The 18,423-nt window shown below is 49.4% G+C and overlaps 3 protein-coding genes and 2 non-coding genes across 6 annotated transcripts; 3 read left to right on the top strand and 2 right to left on the bottom strand.

Annotated features, from left to right (window-relative positions):
* Positions 1 to 5,861: 5,861 nt before the first annotated feature.
* On the top strand, positions 5,862 to 8,354 carry LOC141548886 (tyrosine-protein phosphatase non-receptor type 18-like). 2 transcript variants are annotated; one of them, XM_074278146.1, is made up of 6 exons: positions 5,862 to 6,144; positions 6,521 to 6,737; positions 7,454 to 7,718; positions 7,805 to 7,832; positions 7,953 to 8,060; positions 8,157 to 8,354. In XM_074278146.1, the coding sequence occupies exons 1-6, from the start codon at positions 6,027 to 6,029 to the stop codon at positions 8,222 to 8,224; spliced, it is 804 nt and encodes a 267-aa protein (XP_074134247.1). In that variant the 5' UTR covers positions 5,862 to 6,026; the 3' UTR covers positions 8,225 to 8,354. The 2 variants fall into 2 exon arrangements, with proteins under 2 accessions (XP_074134247.1, XP_074134248.1); XM_074278147.1 differs by having other exon boundaries at positions 5,889 to 6,144; positions 7,443 to 7,718.
* An 837-nt stretch (positions 8,355 to 9,191) lies between these two features.
* Positions 9,192 to 11,584, bottom strand: IMP4 (IMP U3 small nucleolar ribonucleoprotein 4). Its single transcript, XM_074278145.1, has 9 exons — positions 11,471 to 11,584; positions 11,187 to 11,295; positions 11,026 to 11,109; positions 10,825 to 10,934; positions 10,612 to 10,744; positions 10,370 to 10,524; positions 10,102 to 10,196; positions 9,944 to 10,017; positions 9,192 to 9,812 (listed from the first exon to the last, which is right to left on the bottom strand). Exons 1-9 carry the CDS (start codon positions 11,471 to 11,473, stop codon positions 9,703 to 9,705), a joined length of 873 nt encoding a protein of 290 aa, XP_074134246.1. The 5' UTR covers positions 11,474 to 11,584; the 3' UTR covers positions 9,192 to 9,702.
* A 232-nt stretch (positions 11,585 to 11,816) lies between these two features.
* Positions 11,817 to 13,109, top strand: LOC141548887 (coiled-coil domain-containing protein 115-like). Its single transcript, XM_074278148.1, has 4 exons — positions 11,817 to 12,060; positions 12,217 to 12,320; positions 12,412 to 12,683; positions 12,944 to 13,109. Exons 1-4 carry the CDS (start codon positions 11,923 to 11,925, stop codon positions 13,060 to 13,062), a joined length of 633 nt encoding a protein of 210 aa, XP_074134249.1. The 5' UTR covers positions 11,817 to 11,922; the 3' UTR covers positions 13,063 to 13,109.
* Positions 13,110 to 14,593: 1,484 nt separating this feature from the next.
* TRNAE-UUC (transfer RNA glutamic acid (anticodon UUC)) lies at positions 14,594 to 14,665 on the top strand. The gene has a single exon. It is a non-coding gene; the product is annotated as a tRNA-Glu (tRNA).
* Positions 14,666 to 15,183: 518 nt separating this feature from the next.
* On the bottom strand, positions 15,184 to 15,255 carry TRNAE-UUC (transfer RNA glutamic acid (anticodon UUC)). The gene has a single exon. It is a non-coding gene; the product is annotated as a tRNA-Glu (tRNA).
* Positions 15,256 to 18,423: the final 3,168 nt, after the last annotated feature.

The following is an 18,423-nucleotide window of genomic DNA, read 5'->3' on the forward strand; positions in this document are numbered from 1 at the left end:
TCCTTTGACCATTTATCCATTGGAGAATGGCTTGATTTCTTATAAATTAGAGTCAATTCTCTATATATTTTGGAAATGAGGCCTTTATCAGAACCTTTAACTGTAAAAATGTTTTCCCAATTTGTTACTTCCCTTCTCATCTTGTTTGCATTAGTTTTGTTTGTACAAAAGCTTTTGAATTTGATGTAATCAAAATGTTCTATTTTGTGATCAATAATGGTCTCTAGTTCTCCTTTGGACACAAATTCCTTCCTCCTCCACAAGTCTGAGAGGTAGACTATTCTATGTTCCTCTAATTTATTTATGATCATGATGGACAGAAACAACTACACCCAGAGAAGGAACACTGGGAAGTGAATGTAAATTGTTAGCACTACTGTCTGTCTACCCAGGTTAGTTATACCTTCGGAATCTAATACTTAATGTGCAACAAGAAAATGGGATTTACACACATATATTGTATCTAGGTTTTATTGTAACACATGTAAAATGTATCTGAATGCCTGTCATCGGGGGGAGGGAATGAAGGGGGGGGATAATTTGGAAAAATGACTACAAGGGATAATATTATAAAAAAATTACTCATGCCTATATACTGTGAAAAAAAATTCTAAATTAAAAAAATAATAATTTATTTATGATCTCGTTCTTTATGCCTAAATCTTGGACCCATTTTGATCTTATCTTAGTGTGTGGTGTTAAATGTGGGTCCATGCCTAGTTTCTGCCATACTTTTGGTTATTTCAAACTAGATAGTTCATCTTAAACTAGCATTCCAAAATTGAACTCACCTTTCTCTGCCAACTTTCCCCTCTTCCAAACCTCCCTATTACTGTGGAGGGTACTGCTCTCCTCTCAGTCACCCAGGCTCTCATTCTCTGTTGCCCCCCTCCCCCATATATGATCAATTGACCCTTCCTTCCCAATACCTTTGGAATAAAGATATATGGAGTAGAGACCCCAATACATTTAAAGAAACCCCAGGTCACCTTGCCTTGGGAATGATGAAGTCACTTTAGGAATGTAGCTGTTGGGAGTGATGGGGCACAACCTTGGAGAATATGTGTGGAAAAAAGGAGTTGGAACTCATATTTTTATTCCATTAAACTGCTCTTCAAGGATGTCTGGTTTGTCGTCCAAGAGTCTGGGCTTCTCTCTCGTTCTTTTTTTTTTTTTTTTTTTATAGCTTTTTATTAACAAAACATATGTACGGATAATTTTTTTTCAACACTGACCCTTGCAAACACTTCTGTTCCAACTTTTCCCCTCCTTCCCCCCACCCCCTCCCCTAGATGGCAGGTAGTCCCATACATGTTAAACATGTTAAGATATATGTTAAACCCGATGTATGTATACATAAATAAACAATTATCTTGCTGCACAAGAAAAATCGGATCAAGAAGGGGAAAAAATGAGAAAGAAAACAAAACACAAGCAAACAACAGAAAATGTGAGAATGCTCTGTTGTGGTTCACACTCAGTTCCCACAGCCCTCTCTCCATCACTGAACAATCGGAATTGGCCTGAATCAACTCATTGTTGAAGAGAGCCACGCCTCAGACCCACTTCCAATCCCAGAGGCCAGCCAGTGGAAGCTACTCACTTGGGAAACAAGGCTCTCCAATCCCTTGTGAAACCTATTTTCACCGGTCACAAGCTGGGAGAAACAATTAACCCGATCAGTCGGGCCTGCCCGAGTAAGTCTGTATGGCCCCCAAGCCCTTCCAAAAATGGGGTACAAACCCAGGGGAGGACTGGCAGATGGATTTTACACCCCCCTTCGGGGCTTCAAACTGCTTTTGGTTTTTCCTGTCACCTTTACTATTTGGGGAAAAGCCTTCCCTTGTGAGACTGGAAAGGCTCAGAGGTTTTTTGCTAAAGGAGAGCAAACCCATTTAAGAGAATTATGATCTCCACTCTGCATGTGGAGTATCTCTCTACCCAGTGCTTAATGCCTTGTAAACATTATGATGCGGGGCAGCTAGGTGATGCAGTGGATAGAGCACCAGCCTTGAATTCAGGAGGACCTGAGTTCAAATCTGGTCTCAGACATTTAATACGTCCTAGCTGTGTGACCTTGGGCAAGTCACTCAACCCCAGCCTCAAAACAAACAAACAAACAAAAAAAAAACATTATGGTGCTTGCACCATAGACCACCGGAGCCCTCCTTTCCCTGTGTATATATATTACCATCATTCTGCCCATTGCCCCAATTCCTTTGAAGAGACAAAAGCAGGGATTGGGGGAAATGTCTTTGACATTTACCTATGTCATCTACCTATGAGAGACATTCATCTGCCCCCCCCTCGTTTTCCTCTGGGTGGGGTTCCTGGTTACTGTCTCTAGTAATCCCCATATTAACTCCACTTTTAATTATTCTTTTTTGCTGAGATTTGGCCCCTGTGTTTTTAACCTCCTCATGAGATCTGTTTCCTCCAGACTCCAAGCCATGAACTTCCAATTATTTATTCACCCTGAATGCCTTGGGCTAACTGCTTGTGACACACAGCACCCCCAGGTGCTCCTGCCACCATCTTAAGGGCCTGTGCCTCCCCTCCTCAGTCTGGACCCCACTAGGCAGGGGTAGCTCTACACCCCTTATCAGCCTGAAGCAGCTCACAAAGATGAGAGCCTTTTCCTCAGAATATCAAGGATTGTCCCCGGCAAAGAGTACGATTTCGGATTTGAAGCTAGTTGTTGTGGGGCACATCAGCGGGAGGAAGAAAGTCATCTAATTTGATCTAAATATCTAAGTTCATCATTCCCAAATTATCAAATACAGGCCGAGCTTATTGTTGCCAACTCAGGGCATTTTCCAATATATGTGGTTTGGGAGCTAAGTGGCTTTCCCTAAAACTGGGCTATTAAGGAAGTGATTGCAATCTGTATCTACTCTTCGATCTGGTTTTGGGGAACATGGCGACTCTCGTGCTCCTGTGTAGAATGCCAGGAGTGTTGGGGGTCTCTCTCTCTCTAAAATCTTCCATCCCGCCTTCAGAACTGAGCCCGATTCAGAACATTGGAAAGATGTTTGTGAACAGGTAATGAGTTGAAAGTGCTTCTGTTGTCAATCAAGCTGAAGGGTTCCACTTCCTGAGCCACCCTGTCTCACATGTCTTGGGCCAGAATGGCATTTTGGGTGTTGAAAAGGTAATTTTGACTCCAGAGGATGTGACCAATTCAAAGAAGGAGCTGTTTGGAGCACATGAAAATAGTTAAAGGATGGGGGGCCGCTAGGTGGCGCAGGAGCAGCCGCCCTGAAGTCAGGAGGACTTGAGTCGAATCTGAACTCAGACACTTAACACTTCCTAGCTGTGGGACCCTGGGCAAGTCACTTAACCCCAACTGCCTTAGGAAAACAAACAAAAAACCAAAATTTAAGGGATTGAATATGGTGGCCTTTTCAAGTAGGGCAGATCCAGTTCAGTAGAAATTATAAAGCTATAATACTAATGCAAACAAGATTAGAAGGGAAGTAACAAATTGGGAAAATATTTTTAAAAACAAAGGTTCTGACAAAGGTCTCATTCCCAAAATATATAGAGAACTGACCATAATTTATAAGAAACCGAACCATTCTCCAATTGATAAATGGTCAAAGGATATGAACAGACAATTCTCAGAGGAAGAAATTGAAACTATATCCACTCACATGAAAGAGTGTTCCAAATCACTACTGATCAGAGAAATGCAAATTAAGACCACTCTGAGATACCACTACACACCTGTCAGATTGGCTAAGATGACAGGAACAAATAATGACAAATGTTGGAGGGGATGTGGGGAAATTGGGACACTAATACATTGCTGGTGGAGTTGTGAAAGAATCCAGCCATTCTGGAGAGCAATCTGGAATTATGCCCAAAAAGTTATCAAACTGTGCATGCCCTTTGACCCAGCAGCGCTACTACTGGGATTATATCCCAAAGAAATACTAAAGAGCGGAAAGAGACATATATGTGCCAAAATGTTTGTGGCAGCTCTTTTTGTTGTAGCTAGAAACTGGAAAATGAATGGATGTCCATCAGTTGGAGAATGGTTGGGTAAATTGTGGTATATGAAGGTTATGGAATATTATTGCTCGGTAAGAAATGACCAGCAGGAGGAATATAGAGAGGCCTGGAGAGACTTAAATCAACTGATGCTGAGTGAAAGGAGCAGAACCAGAAGATCACTGTACACTTCAACAACAATACTGTATGAGGATGTATTCTGATGGAAGTGGAAATCTTCAACATAAAGAAGATCCAACTCACTTCCAGTTGATCAATGATGGACAGGGGTAGCTGCACCCAGAGAAGAAACACTGGGAGGGGAATGAAAATTGTTAGCACTAATATCTGTCTGCCCAGGTTGCATGTACCTTCGGATTCTAATGTTTATTGTGCAACAAGAAAATGATATTCGCACACATGTATTGTACCTAGACTATATTGTAACACATGTAAAATGTATGGGATTGCCTGTCGTCGGGGGGAGGGAATAGAGGGAGGGGGGGTAATTTGGAAAAATGAATACAAGGGATAATATTATAAAATATATATATATATATATATATAATAAAAAAAAAAAGACATGCAAAAAAAAAAAAAAGAAAAAAAAAAAAAGAAATTATAAAGCTGCAGTTTCCTCCTGAACTGAAAATAGGGGGTTGGTGGAAGGCAACTCCTTCAGTTTGTTAAACCTATGGTTCCCATATCAAGGCTGGGTTTGTATAATCTGCAAATGGTTGTGGGAAAGTGGAGCCAGCACCCCACATGTCCCTGACGGCCTTCGGTGTGCTCTGGAACCTTCTCAAGGGAGCTTGTTTTGTCTAATACAGACATATATATGCACAGATGTCCACCTATGTGTCTACACCTGCAGCAATGCAAACAGTTCCGGTGTCAAATACTGAATAAATCATGAGCAACTGATTTAAAAAAAAAAACAAAACCCACAACAACCAGAATGGCTGGCTTGATTCTTAGCTCCACCAAAGGAAATCTGCTCTACTTGTTTTGCTACAGCCCCTCCCACCATTGCCATTTTCCTTTTTTCTTGTTAGTGCTGTGTGTAACCTCAGAATTGCCTTAATTTTCTTTCTTTTTTTTGCTGAGGCAATTGGGGTTAAGTGACTTGCCCAGGGTCACACAGCTAGGAAGTATTAAGTGTCTGAGGTCAAATTAGAACTCAGGTCTTCCTGAATTCAGGGCTGGTGCTCTATCCTCTGCGCCATCTAGCTGCCCCTTCATTTTTCTATTAGTTATTTGTGCCATTTTTATATAGCGATTGATAACTTTACAAGTTATTATAAGTGATAACTTTCTTTGAAAATTGTCTTTGACCATTTTCAGACTGATTTAAATGTCTGTTCCTTCTAAATTAGACCATGAAATGTTCCCTAGATTTGATACTCTTCTCTTGCCTCAATGTATTTATCTCCTTTTTCCCAGCCATTTTTTCCCCTGAGGCAATTGGGGTTAAGTGACTTGCCCAGGGTCACACAGCTAGGAAGTGTTAAGTATCTGAGGCCAGCTGGTGCTCTACCCACTAGCTGCCCCGAGCCTCTGTCATGCTTAACCTTTTTTGGTGTCACAAATCCCTCCGGCAGTCTGGTAAATCCCGTTTCCAGATGCACCAAATAAAATACACAGTAGTGCACAAGAAGCCAATTTTATTGAAATAGTTGTGCAGCCATTTTCTGAAAAGCCACTGTGGCCCCTAGCTTGAGAACCCCTAAGCCTTAAGGCTTAGCTCATGTGCCATCTCCTCCAGGAAGGCTATGGATATCAAATTACCTCCTGTTTGCCTGGTAACCGTGGGAGCTTCCTGCCACTAAGGCCGGAATCGGATCCACCACCCACTGTCCCTTATTATGACTCCACAAAATATAGAGTAAAACCTGCCACCAGGAACTGACTGTGAGCCATGGGAACATTTGTGGTGGGGGTCTCCCAGCCTGGCAGGTGGAGTTCATTAGTAGTCAGGCTTTAGGCTAGGGGGGAGTTCTACAAATGGGAAAGAAATCTGGGCTCCCAAATCCATGCCTGAGCCACGGGCGGTAATGGGAGGCTCTGACTGGACTACACCCGTGCCTGCCCAAGGTCTTCTCCATGGTGGAGGTCGGGAAGGTGTTTGCACAGGGCTGAGCATAGTGACTGGTACGTAGTAGGCCCAGAATAAAGGTTTGTGTGTGTTCCCTCTTCCCCCCCCCCCCCCCCCCCCCCCAGTAAATGTGGTTCTCGGGCCTCCCCACCTATTCCTTTGGAACACATCTGTTACCCTCCTCAGCCAGGACCCAAATGAGCTGAGCTTTTTCTTCTCCCTGAAGGCTGCTTTTGTCAGCTCCTGGCTTCCTCGCCCCCTGTCCCTGCAGCCATAAAAGCCCCAAATGCAGTGCTGCTCCTTGAACTACATCAACAGAATCCTGTGCTGAAAGCCCACGCGGGAATCTGCTGGGAGATGGGAGACTCCTCAGCTTTCCCGGGCCTTCCTTGGGCCTCTGCCCTCTTTGAACTGGCCTCCTCCCACTTTCAGCGCCCCTGCCATCTGCGCCTGACAGAGCCAGGAAGGCTCTAAAGTTCGGGCCCAGGGCCTCCTCACAGCGGGGCAGCTTCACGTCATCGCCTGGGCTGGGCTTGGCTAGGCCACACTTCCTGAGAGGAAGCTCAGGGGCCCTGGAGCCTCATTCTGTCTCCCAGTCTTCTCTTCCCCCAAAGCTGAGGAGTCCTCCCCTCAAAGCTTCTGTTAGCAGGTACAGCTTCTCTTACAGGTTCTCTTTGAGTCTGTCTCAGCCTCTGAGGGGTGGGGCAGCAACAGGTTCTTGGCAGGTTCTGGGGCAGCTTGGCAGCTCTTCTCCTCCCCCCCCCATCCCTGTCCTCCCTACCCCGCCATGGCACTGGGCACTTTCTCTTCCTTCTGAAGGCTAAGCTAGATCTGAGGGAGGCCCCCTTTCCTTCAGGAATTAGCCCCCTCGGCCTGGCTCTGCACAAACAACCCTTAATGGCCACCTGCCCCTTGCCCCATTTCTCAGGTCCCTAGAGGGGGAGGTTGTATTTTCAACCCTGGGGTCCCTGAGCAGGATGGAGCCATGACTTGCCAGCTGCCTTTCCTTTCCCCCTTGGTTTGAGGCAAGGTGGTCCCATTTCTCGGACTGCCCCCCTGCCCGATCCCTGAGACAGTGGGGCAAGCGCCAGGCGGCTAGAAAAGCCTGCATTCAAGCATGGCTTTGGCGAGGGAAGCATCTGGGCCAGAGAGTGCGTGCCTTGCGGCCTCTCACGTTCTCCCCCTCTTGAAGGAGAGCTCAGCTGAGCTTGAAGCTCCAGATGTGGGGCTTGGGGAGCCGTAAGTGCTATCTGGCTTCTCCTAGAGGTCGGGGTCCATTTCCTGCCTCTGAGCCCAAGTGGCAGAAGGCGCATCTAAGGTTAGGGTTAGGCTGCTTTCAGTTCCTCGCTGTCAGTTTTCTTCCAGGGCCTCGGCGGTGCTGGCCAAACCGGTCATGGCTGCGACGTACGCCTCGGTGCAGAAGCGAAGCCACGCTCCGGTCCCGGCCGCAGCCTGCGACTCCGCCGAGGCAGAGCCCGAGGGGGCCGTGTACAGCACCGTCAAGCCCAGGGCCCTGCGTGGGGGACCCGCGACTCCCACGGAATACACTGCCGTGGCCTACCCTGGCTCAGCAGCCCTAGAAAGCCCAGCGTGCTCCTCCCCAAGTTCTGGGAGGCCCCTGCTGTCCTCGGTAAGTGGCGAAGCTGGGGGGCTGGAACATGCTGGGCAGCCCAGTTGCCTGGGCCTCCTTCCAGTCGCTGCCTTTCTCCTCTCTAGGTTGTTGCCCCCAGCATCACAAGGAAAGGTAAGTAGGGATGTGGCTGCAGGTAGAGCTTGGTGGAGGCCTGATGCAGGGGCTGGGAGTGGGGATCTCCCCAGGAGCTTCAGGGTTTTGAACTGGGCTTTCGTGGCATCTTGTCCACAGTCAGCACCCCTCCCAGGAACTGCCCCGGGCCCGAGGCCTACGAAGACGTGACAGACATTGCAGCTCCAAGCCTGGGCCCCAGCGGCCTCCAGCCCAGCAGCAGCCTTGGTGAGTGGTAGCAGAGAGAGCACCCAGCTTTTCCTCTGCCCCCTTTCCTGTTCTCTCAAATCTTTCTCAGGTCCCAACCCTTCCCTCTTCCCACAGGCTTCAACATTCGAATCGGGAAACCAAAAGGTCCCCGGGATCCTCCAGCCGAGTGGACTCGAGTGTAGGAAGCCTGTGGAGCTTCCTTCCCCGGAGCCCAGGCCCAAGGCAGCTTTGGCTGCGGTTCCTTAGGCCGACATTAGGCAGGTGGGCCCCCAAATTAGAGTTCTTTTTGCAATAAAAATTTTCCCCATCCTGGATGAGTTGTCCTTGTACCTCTACCTCAGTGTACCCCAAGGTGTCAGGTGCTGAATTGGCTCCAGAGGGGGAAGCACAGAAGGGTTAAACTTGTTCTGCCCTTCAAAGGCCCCAATCAGCAGCACTGAAGAGCAGAAATTGGGTTTAACTGAGAAGGAAGCCTTCTTAAGGGTAAAAAGTTTCCAAGTGAAATGGGAAGAACAATGGCCCTCTTTCCTGCAGAGGGGGGATTCCCAGATGGAGATGGATTGTACTAAATGGCTATGCTAAAAAAGAACCTCCCCGCCTTGGCTAGATAACACCTCAAGATCCATTCCCCAAGGTTGTCTGAGGCCTAATTCATTGCTGCCCAAGGAAACATGACAAAGCTTAGACCCAGCAGATAGCTACTCCGGGTTCCCGTCCTCAGCGGAGGAAGGCTCCACAGCCTGGGTTCAGGGACCTGGGCCAGCTCCCTAATTCCCATCCATCCCTGACCTCGTGATCGACTGTGGTGTGACCACTTAGGGCTCCCGGCCTCAAAGGGCCAATTTCCCCTGGCTCCCGTTGCCCGAACCCAAACCAGCATATGCCAGAGAAGAGTTTTCAGTGTGTCCATCACAGGAAACATAGAAACCTTTAGCATTGGCTGGCTGTAATGCTCATCCTGCTAGTGCCTCGAGCACAAGGTCCCAGAAACACAAAAGCGCAGATGGGGCTACAATAGAGCGGCCCCCTTGTGGGCAAGGCTGGTTTCACCTTTTGCCTTGGTCTGTGGTCCAGCTTGTAAACAGAATTTTAACGTCTTGGTCTCTAAATGTGGATAGCTGGAGCCGCACCAAGCAGCCTAGACCTGCATTTTAGAGCTCAAGTCATGGTTTAATTCATATTGAGGAAAAGTCTGTAATCTGGAAGCTCTCCAGGGCAGGGGACCTCCCCCTGTTGCAGCAAAAGGTACAAATCATAAATCGGAAAGTAGATTCTAATACAATCAATACTGTTAAAATACAGGGTGTGAGTGGTTGCCCATGACAAGCCTGAAGATGTATGATAACAGGGGTGTTTCCAGTCCCGAATGCCAGGAGGTTGTTATTGGGACCACAGTTCAGTGACAGGAACAAGAGTTCTCCAATCTTTGATTCACTTCACTTAACATACGCAAGCGGGTGTTGTCAAGAACTGACTGTTTCAAGCTGTGTTGTAAGTCCCATTCCCAAGTCACTCTGCTGGGAAAATGGTAAAACTTTTAAAAACCTAGGCCATTAGTATATTTCATTCCACGTATCACGCTGACAATTATGAAAATTATGATCGTTTTCCCAAGGGCACGATCCGATGCTAGCTCTGCAGATGCTTTCTCGGGGGCCTGCTAGACGCTGAGGAAGGTCCTCTTGCGGGCCGTGTGGGTATACGGGTGCCAGCGCCACTCCACGTCGGCGGTGGCTTCTTGTTCTAGTGTGCCCAGGCGGATCATGTACACTGCAAAACCAGAGAGATGCGCGTGCTAGACCTCAGGTCAGGTCCGGTTAATCTTGCCTAACTTTGGTTGTTTCAAATTTGAAACCACGGGCTCAGTTCCGTGGCCTGCTTCCCCCAGCCTCTGTACTCACATTTCATCTCAAATCTTGGGCCCACCTCGGTCAGCTCCACCGTGTTATGTTCTGGCTTCCGGTACACATGATGCCTAGAAGGACAAAAAGAATGTTGCTAACTTTGGCCCGTAGGGACACATCTCCCTTCTGCCCTCTGGGGATGGGCCTGGATTTACCGGAAAGAAATGAAATCATCCTGGTTGGCAAAAGTAATGACCCGGCGGCTCTCATCCTTGGGTACTGGGAAGAGGTATCGGAGAATGTCTGAGACCTGGGAAAGGGCAACAGGCAAGAATAAGAGTCCCGGGCTGGAGATTGTGTGCGTGTGCGTGTGTGGGTGTGTGTGTATCTTCCCTTTGAGGTTGCCAGAGAGGTGACCTAGAGAGCATCCCCTTGACTAGCAAGTGATCCTCCAGGTAACGGTCCTCCAGCCCCAGGACTTACTCGCTGTCCAAGGCGGGAGGAGAATCCGTGAAAGATAAGGTGGGGAAAGGCCTGTGGGGCAGTGCCAAGGTCGGGGACATCATGTCGCATCACCACATTACACAGCGTGAAATATGCAGTAGGCCCAAAGGGCAGATGGCTCACGATGAGGCCAACTGTTGGGAAAGGGGGGGTGGGGTAGAATCAAGGAATGACTTCGACAAAAAGGCATCCAGCCCCCCCCAGGTCCCCCTTGTGCTTGCCTGGGGTCCCCCGATGCTCATGCACCAGCAGCAGATCGGTCACTCCATTGGCCTTACAAGCCCGGACCAGGGCCCCCATTTCATGGCGCCCCCGGTTCATCTTCTGAGCACCAGGAAATATCAGCTTCAGTTCCTGTGAAAAAAGAGGCTCAGAGCTAAGGAATTGGGTTCCCCAGAATCCCATTTCCCTGGCACCAGCCCTGACTCACCCACCTTGGCAAACATCTTGAGGCGAGAGCTGGGATCCCGAGAAGTGGTGATCATGATCCTCGGGTCTTCCACGCCTGCCCAGCGGTACTCGTCATCTTGGTGGTTCAAGACACCTTTGGGGGGGAGAAGGAAACAGCCGCAATGGAGGAGGGCTTCCCGGAGGGGGAGGGGGGGATGGCCAGGCCACCGGGGATCTCCTCTTACCTTCACTCCCGGCGTCATCAAACTCCAAGGCCTTCTGGAGAGTCAGGGCTTCTCTTCGGAGCTCGGTGGGAAGCGGCTGATTTTCTGCAAGAGCAAAGGGCCAGTGAGAAGCAAGGGGAGGAGGCGGGAGAGGCCAGGAGGGCTCCCGGGTCCGTCCCTACCATCGAGGGCTTGCTTGAGCTTCAGCTTCTTCTCCTCCAAGAGATGCTGCTTCTGCTCCTGGGCCTTGCGGTACAGATACTCCCGGCGCAGGCGGGCCTCACGTCGAAGCTGCCGAGGGACCGGGAGGGGGCACAGGGGATCGCGGCCTCAGTGTCCCGTATAGCTGCGGCCAGGCGATCCCCGGGCCCCTCTCCGTACCCCGCTGCCCCTGCCCCTCCTTCCCGTCCCCACCCCATCCCCCAGCCAGGGGCTCCCATCCAGCCCCCAGGGCCCCAGCTCTGACCATGGCAGCGGCTAGACAGCCGCCACTTCCAGCAAAGCAACGCTCCTCGTGGGGCTAAGGAGATCCAGTGCGCGTGTGCGACCCCGCCCTTCTGTCGAGGTAGGGGGCGTGACCCCGGACTCCAGCTTTCGGCTTCGCCCCACGCTCACAGGCTCATTGGCCCGTGGGCCAATCAATCGTCTCTTGGCCTACAGTCGGCCGGCAGGAGGCGGGCCCGAAAGACCGGAGAACGAGGAAGTTCCGGCCCCTTTCATCTGGCCGCGGCCCGCCTCCAGCGCCAGCTTCCGCTTGGAGCTGCCCGGACCCTCGGCTCGCTTCTCTTGCCCTCCTTCATAATGGCGCTTAGGTCGTCGCGAGGTGGCTGACGGGAACACGCTGAGCACGTCGATTTGCTAAGGTTTCCAGGGAAGGGGTGGGGCCGGCAGAAGAACTTTTGGCGGCGTCTTGCGGCCATGGCGACGGCCGCCGACTCCCGGGCCGAGTTCTTGCGAGCCCTGAGCACCGAGCTCGATGTGTGCATCGTGCAGATATTCCAGGAGCTCGAGCAGCTGGAAGAAAAACGGGCGACACTGAACGCCCTAGTGGAGGAGGTGTGGGGTCGGCCTCGAAGTGGAACCTGAAGCGGGGGTGGGGAGTGGGGAGGAAGAGGGAAGGGAAGGGGCACTCCGGGTCCTCTCCCTCCCTGTCCCTTGGCCTTAATTCTGTCCGCGGGCCTTGGCCTTAACCCTGCTCCCGGCCCCCTGAAGGGCTGGTTCTCCCTTTCTAAGTCTCGCTTCACCATGGGTACCAATGCTGTCAGCCCCCTTCAATATGCCTCCTCTATGACTCCCCTCTTCCGTGTCTGCACTAGGTAAGCTGAGAAAGTCGGGGCGCCCTCGGAGGGAAAGGGCGCAGGAGGCACCAGTGGGGCTCCTGATCCCACTCTGAACTTCCTTCCTCAGTGAGCCCGAGTCTGGTTGGCCCCAGTTCCAGGTGACTTACACTAAGCCCCAGGCCGGGAAGGATTCGAGCCCCCAGGAGCCCCATGTCGTGATTGACTGTGAGGAGGCCTTGCTTCCCCCAGTGCCTCACGGGCAGCCGCAGCAGGAGGGCTCTCCTCTGCTGCCCAGCCCACCGCCTTTCCCCGAGCCAACTCCTCAGCAGGATCCCCTGAACTGGTTTGGTATCTTGGTTCCCCAGAGTCTGCGGCATGCCCAGGGAATCTTCCAGAAAGGTGAGCCACCCCGAGGACGCTCCCAAACTTAAGGGATTGCCCATTTGTTAGAGAGAAACCCAACGGGCCTTTGCCCTCCAACGTAGGATGAGAGCGAGTTACAGCATTTCCCATTGGCTCCCCAGAGATTCTTTTGCTTGCTTTTTCTTCATTTCCATGGAGGATGTGTTGGGGGCAGGGGTCAGGAAATGCTGCTTGCCTGTAACCATCTTTCTTTCTTCCTCGCCATTCTCCCCACCCTTCCGTTCTGTACTGTCCAGCTCTGCTGATGGTCGGGGAGATCGCTGAACTTCAGAGCCAAATCAAGTGGAGAAGGGCCAGGATTCAAATCCTACGACAGGAGAAGCAGAAACTCCTCCATCAGCTGAAGCTGGCTTGAAGCCATCAAAATCTGGAGTGCGAATAAACGATCAGTCTCAAGTTTCATGACCGCCTGATTGTGTTTCTTGCCTTTTGCCTTCAAGTCCTTTGTATACCTTGGCTTTCTAGGCCCCTGTAGCTTCAAGGCCCCCCTGCACTCATATCTGTCGACCCCTCTGGGTTTGATTCTCCTAGCTTCTGACCCAGACAAATCGTTTTCTGCTTCCTCTTTTCTGGAGTGTATCCCAATCAGCTGAGATCTTCTAGCATTTCACCATGGGGAATGTCAGCCTTCCGTGTCCTATTGTAATGCCCTAAGAAACTGAGGCAAGACAGAGATTGGGTTTTAATCTTTTAATGTGGGGAGTCTAGCTGACCGATGGGACTGGGGTCCAAAGCATTCCTTCTAGAGTGACTGAGGTACAGTGTTTATATAGGATTGTAACTAGCAAAACAAGCAGGTGATATAGAAGCAAAAAGAATGCAATTAGGTCGTCAGGCAGCTATTTTACCAAAAGTTTTATTTCTCACAGCCTAAGGTAATTTCATAAATATACAAATTTACATAAATAAAACATAATTTTTACAAAATAAAAAAAAAAACATGCCCACAATGATGGGGCAAAGAGGACTTTGCAGGTTCAGTATTTTTTGAGAACAATAAGTGACTGTAGAAACGCCTCACTGATGTGATGCCCAAGTAAGCAGAAGAACAAAATTAGGCAAGGTGCCTCTGTGGTCATGCTTGTCACTTTGATCTAGTGTGGGAGGCTAAGTTCAGATTCTTATGAGAAACTCAAGGAGTCCTTTTTGGTTCCACACTATAGTGATCTTGGGCTGGGGGTCCAGGGTGACGTGGGCATGATACTCCGCTATTTACTGTCTGAATGAATAAATGTGGGGCAGGAACTGGGACTCGAAGGATTTCTCCAGAAGACATCAATGAGTTCACTAAGCAAATATTAAGCTTGATTCCCGTTAACACTGGATCCGAAGCTACCAAGATAACTAAAAAGGATAGAAAATGAAAGTATAATCAGAGAAGGACTTTGGGAGTTGAAGAACTGGGAGATAGGTGATAGCAAACTATTCGTACTTGAGGTGGGGCGGAGGGCGGGTCCGTGGGCTAAAGTATGAAACTGTAAAATGGGTATAGCAGCATTTTCCCCCCACCCACCCACGCACCCCGCTCCTGGTCGGTGTGAGGCTCGAATGACGCCAGATGTGGTGAAGCTTAGGAACGCCGGCTTGTTCTCGTCCCAGTTTGGGTCTCATGCCCCTCCCCTTTCTTTCCCAGCTCGGCAGAGCACAGAAAAGGTTTAGGGACGAGCCCCTGCTCGAGAGACTCGAGAGCGAGGCTCGACGTATCAGTCACTGGCTGGTTCCCCCAAAATGCCCGCGAGGTTCGGTCGGAGGCTATGTGGGGGGGAAACAATGGACGAAGTTGGCGCAGGCGCAGAAGTTCCGAAGTAATGAAGTTCTTTAGAGGGCGTACTAGACCAGCGACCTATGACTATGATATAGATCACAGAGGCCTGCTGCCTCGACACTCCCATATGGTCTAGCGGTTAGGATTCCTGGTTTTCACCCAGGCGGCCCGGGTTCGACTCCCGGTATGGGAAGTGGTCTTTCTTTTCAATTTTATTTCTTGCCCCGTCAAAGTTCTTCCTGAGGTATTCTGGGAGCGCCACATTATAGACGGAGGTTTGCGAGAGGGTAGAGCTGTTTCTGTCTAGGTAACAAGGAGTGCGGAGCAGGGCTGTGCGGTAGGGCTGCGACTCGTGGAGGAAGATGACTTGAGGCAGAGCGCGGGGCCCTGGGGAGCCCGAATGTGGAGCTCGGGTTGGGAGAGGGGCCCGGGCCGCCTACGAGGCGACGAAGGCCACGCGATGCTGGACTCCATAAGTCCTCAGCTCAAAGCCCTCTTTTTTGTCAGTCTGGACAAGTTTCCTCACGTGCAAAATGGAGCATCATTGGCAGTAGCGGCCACCTAGGGCGGTAGTGAAAAAGCTCACCCGGGGCCCCGGCTCAGGGATGTTGGGGGAAGGGAAGGAGGAGAGGCCAGGTCCGCCCCCCCCCCACCAAAGTCCCCAGTCTCGGGCTCTTCTCCGCACCTAGCAACCAAAAAGTAATTCTGTTCTTCCCATACCGGGAGTCGAACCCGGGCCGCCTGGGTGAAAACCAGGAATCCTAACCGCTAGACCATATGGGAAGCCTCTTCACACCGCCCCCTCTCTCTCCCTAGAGTGTATAGACACTGGTTTCGCAACGCCCTCTGCTGGGATCACTCCGCCGTGACAGTAGTCCCGGCTGTGGGGCCCACTGGAACGATAGGCCCGCCCTCAGCCCCGACTGCGCGGGAAACCCTTAACCCCAATGACCTGCGACCCCTGCGACCTCTGTACCCTGAGGAAAATCAATCCTCTCTGAAGAAGCTCCTGCTAAGTGCCAGGCCGCCTGTGAAGCGCTGGGGATGCAAAGAGAGGTCAAAGGCAGGCCCCGCCCTGGGCGGGAGGGAAGGCCCGAACGGCCTCGGTGCCCTCCCGAGTACCCGCCGGGGCGCAAGGCTGAGCAAAAGAAGTCTTCGCAAAACGCTCCATGGCCCCTGTCCAAGGCCACCCTTTCTCCCTGCACAGGGAGGCTCTCCCCGCACGGCGGCCCTTCTGCCGACCCCCCTCCCTCACTTACTTTTATCTCCCCTGTCTCCTGGCTCTTTCCTATCCTGAAAAACAGCCCTCGCTTGGGCCTTCTTTCCCCAGGGGTGTAACTCCTGATCTCTCCTTCCCTTTGTTGCTAAACTTCTGGGCCAGCCCACTGAAGGGGGGCCTGCATAGCTTGCCCTCTCGCCTTCTTCTTACTCCCTCGGTCCGGTGGCATGGGATGGCCCTCTCCTACCCTCTCCCACACCGGAGTGGCTCTGCCTCTCCGTGCCCGCAACACTTCGGCGTGACCCCTCGGCCCAGTCACGCAACGCCTTCCGTCCCTTCTAGGGTCTGCTGGGCCATCTCTTTGCCTCCGGAATCTCTTCCTGCTCCAGTGGCTCAATCGACCCTGAAGCACCGAGGGTGTCAAGTACCCGGGAAACAAACGAGGTAAAACTCAGCCCCTGCCCTCGAGGCACCCGAACTCCGGTCCCTAAGAAGGGGAAGAGTTGGGTCCAAATGAACCTTGAAAAGGGGCAAGCGGGAGCACCTCCAAGCGTAAATGCAGTTTAGCAGGGAGACTAGAAAAAGCAATCAGGACGACTTTGCTTTTGTATAATTATCATCGAAAAGCAAGTTATGTAAAATGCAGCTATTTCTCAGAAGTGATTTCAGTGCTCCTCCCTCCCCCCATCATTTCTCCTTCAGTAACTCACCACGACCCTGTTGGGGGGGGGGGTAGCTTGGGCAGAACAAAGTCGGCTTCAGCGTGTGCGGGCGCTCTCGCCAGGAGGTAAGGGATTCTCTTCCTCTGGCCCTCGCTGACACTGGGCCCTGCTACCGTTGAGTCCTATCCCTCCCAAGGCTCCCTTCTGAATACTAGATTCTTGAGCTGTGCGCTTCTTTATAAACTTGTACAAATTCGGAAAGCTGTAGTACAGAGGAAAGCAAGGGAATTGATCCTTGCACGGTTCTGAGAACACTCAATTCTGCTGTGAGGGGAATGGCTCTCTTTAGCTAAGTAAGCCGAGTTTTTAGTTTTCGTGCGTCAAACCCTAAAAATGGAGCACTTGGAGCAAATGCTCCCTTCGCTGAGGCGGCCGCTGTTGGTGAGCGCAGTGGGTTGCTGCTTTCCAGTCTGCAGCGCAACCTTGCAGCCATATTCCGTGGCTTGCCTTGGGCTCTATCTCTGCTCAGCCTGAGGACCCTAACCCTGCCTGGGCCTCCTCCGGCCACTGCGTTTTAGAGTTGTTTTACGGAGGAGGTGGGTCATTTCCGCCTTATCTTTTCATTCTAAACCCTCTGGCTCCGTATTTTACCAAGTTTAGCATATATTGGATTACTCTCCATCCAGGGGAGAGGAAAAGCGGGAGCACCAGGCTCTGCCAGGATCCATGGTAAAAAGTGACCCATGCATGTGTTTTGTAAATAAAAAGCTAGGATAAAAAATGTAAAAAAAACAAACAAACAAAAAAAAAACCACATGCATGGATCATTTTTCACCATGGATCCTGGCAGAGCCTGGTGCTCCAGCTTTTCCCCTCCTTCCTCCACCCCCTCCCCGAGCTGGCAGGGAGCCCCATACATGTTAAATATGGTAAAGTGTATGTTAAATCCTATTTATGTATGCATACTTCTACAGATCTCTTGCTGCACAAGAAAGGTAAACATAACCTGAGAAGAAAAAACAAAAATCATGCAGATATTTTGAAAATAAACAACTTTAATAATGATAAATAAATAAATAAAATAGGAATAAAAAAAAAGCACGCTTTAAAAAGTTCTTGACGATGAAACTTGAGATCTTAGAGTCAGTCACTAAAAATTAAACAACTTTAATAATAAAGAAAGAAAGAAAGAAAGTAGGAATAAAAAAGCACGCTTTAAAAAGTTCTTGACAATGAAAACAATCCTACAGATGAAATCCTCAATCCAACTTGAGACCTTAGAGTCAGTCACTAAAGATTAAACAACTTTAATAATAATAAAGAAATAAATAAAGTAGGAATAAAAAAAGCACGCTTTAAAATGTTCTTGACAATGAAAACAATCCTACAGATGAAATCCTCAATCCAACTTGAGACCTTAGAGTCAGTCACTAAAGATTAAACAACTTTAATAATAATAAAGAAATAAATAAAGTAGGAATAAAAAAAGCACGCTTTAAAATGTTCTTGACAATGAAAACAATCCTACAGATGAAATCCTCAATCCAACTTGAGACCTTAGAGTCAGTCACTAAAGATTAAACAACTTTAATAACAATAATAATATATAAATAAATAAATAAAATAGGAATTTAAAAAAAGCATGCTTTAAAAAGTTCTTGACAATGAAGCAGTCCTACAGATGAAATCCTCAATCCAACTTGAGACCTTAGAGTCAGTCACTAAAGATTAAACAACTTTAATAATAATAATAAATAAATAAATAAGGTAGGAATAAAAAAAAGCACGCTTTAAAAAGTTCTTGACAATGAAAACAATCCTACAGATGAAATCCTCAATCCAACTTGAGACCTTAGAGTCAGTCACTAAAGATTAAACAACTTTAATAATAATAATAAATAAATAAATAAGGTAGGAATAAAAAAAAACATGCTTTAAAAAGTTCTTGACAATGAAAACAATCCTACAGATGAAATCCTCAATCCAACTTGAGACCTTAGAGTCAGTCACTAAAGATTAAACAACTTTAATAATAAATAAATAAATAAATAAAGTAGGAATAAAAAAAAA

Source organism: Sminthopsis crassicaudata, chromosome X (genome assembly GCF_048593235.1).
Source record: "Sminthopsis crassicaudata isolate SCR6 chromosome X, ASM4859323v1, whole genome shotgun sequence".
NCBI classification, from domain to species: domain Eukaryota; kingdom Metazoa; phylum Chordata; class Mammalia; order Dasyuromorphia; family Dasyuridae; genus Sminthopsis; species Sminthopsis crassicaudata.

What these genes read in the sequence shown, in the direction of transcription:
- LOC141548886 (XM_074278146.1), top strand. Translation starts at nt 6,027, where the DNA reads ATGCCTGAGCCACGGGCGGTAATGGGAGGCTCTGACTGGACTACACCC. An exon ending in AGGGCTGAGCATAGTGACTG is followed by an intron (nt 6,145 to 6,520) that starts GTACGTAGTAGG and finishes TCCCACTTTCAG; the next exon opens with CGCCCCTGCCATCTGCGCCT. An exon ending in CCAGCCCAGCAGCAGCCTTG is followed by an intron (nt 8,061 to 8,156) that starts GTGAGTGGTAGC and finishes CTCTTCCCACAG; the next exon opens with GCTTCAACATTCGAATCGGG.
- IMP4 (XM_074278145.1), bottom strand. An exon ending in GCTCAAGCAAGCCCTCGATG is followed by an intron (nt 11,110 to 11,186) that starts GTAGGGACGGAC and finishes TTGCTCTTGCAG; the next exon opens with AAAATCAGCCGCTTCCCACC. An exon ending in CCTCCCGCCTTGGACAGCGA is followed by an intron (nt 10,197 to 10,369) that starts GTAAGTCCTGGG and finishes GCCCTTTCCCAG; the next exon opens with GTCTCAGACATTCTCCGATA.
- LOC141548887 (XM_074278148.1), top strand. Translation starts at nt 11,923, where the DNA reads ATGGCGACGGCCGCCGACTCCCGGGCCGAGTTCTTGCGAGCCCTGAGC. An exon ending in TGAACGCCCTAGTGGAGGAG is followed by an intron (nt 12,061 to 12,216) that starts GTGTGGGGTCGG and finishes GGCCCCCTGAAG; the next exon opens with GGCTGGTTCTCCCTTTCTAA. An exon ending in CTCTTCCGTGTCTGCACTAG is followed by an intron (nt 12,321 to 12,411) that starts GTAAGCTGAGAA and finishes TTCCTTCCTCAG; the next exon opens with TGAGCCCGAGTCTGGTTGGC.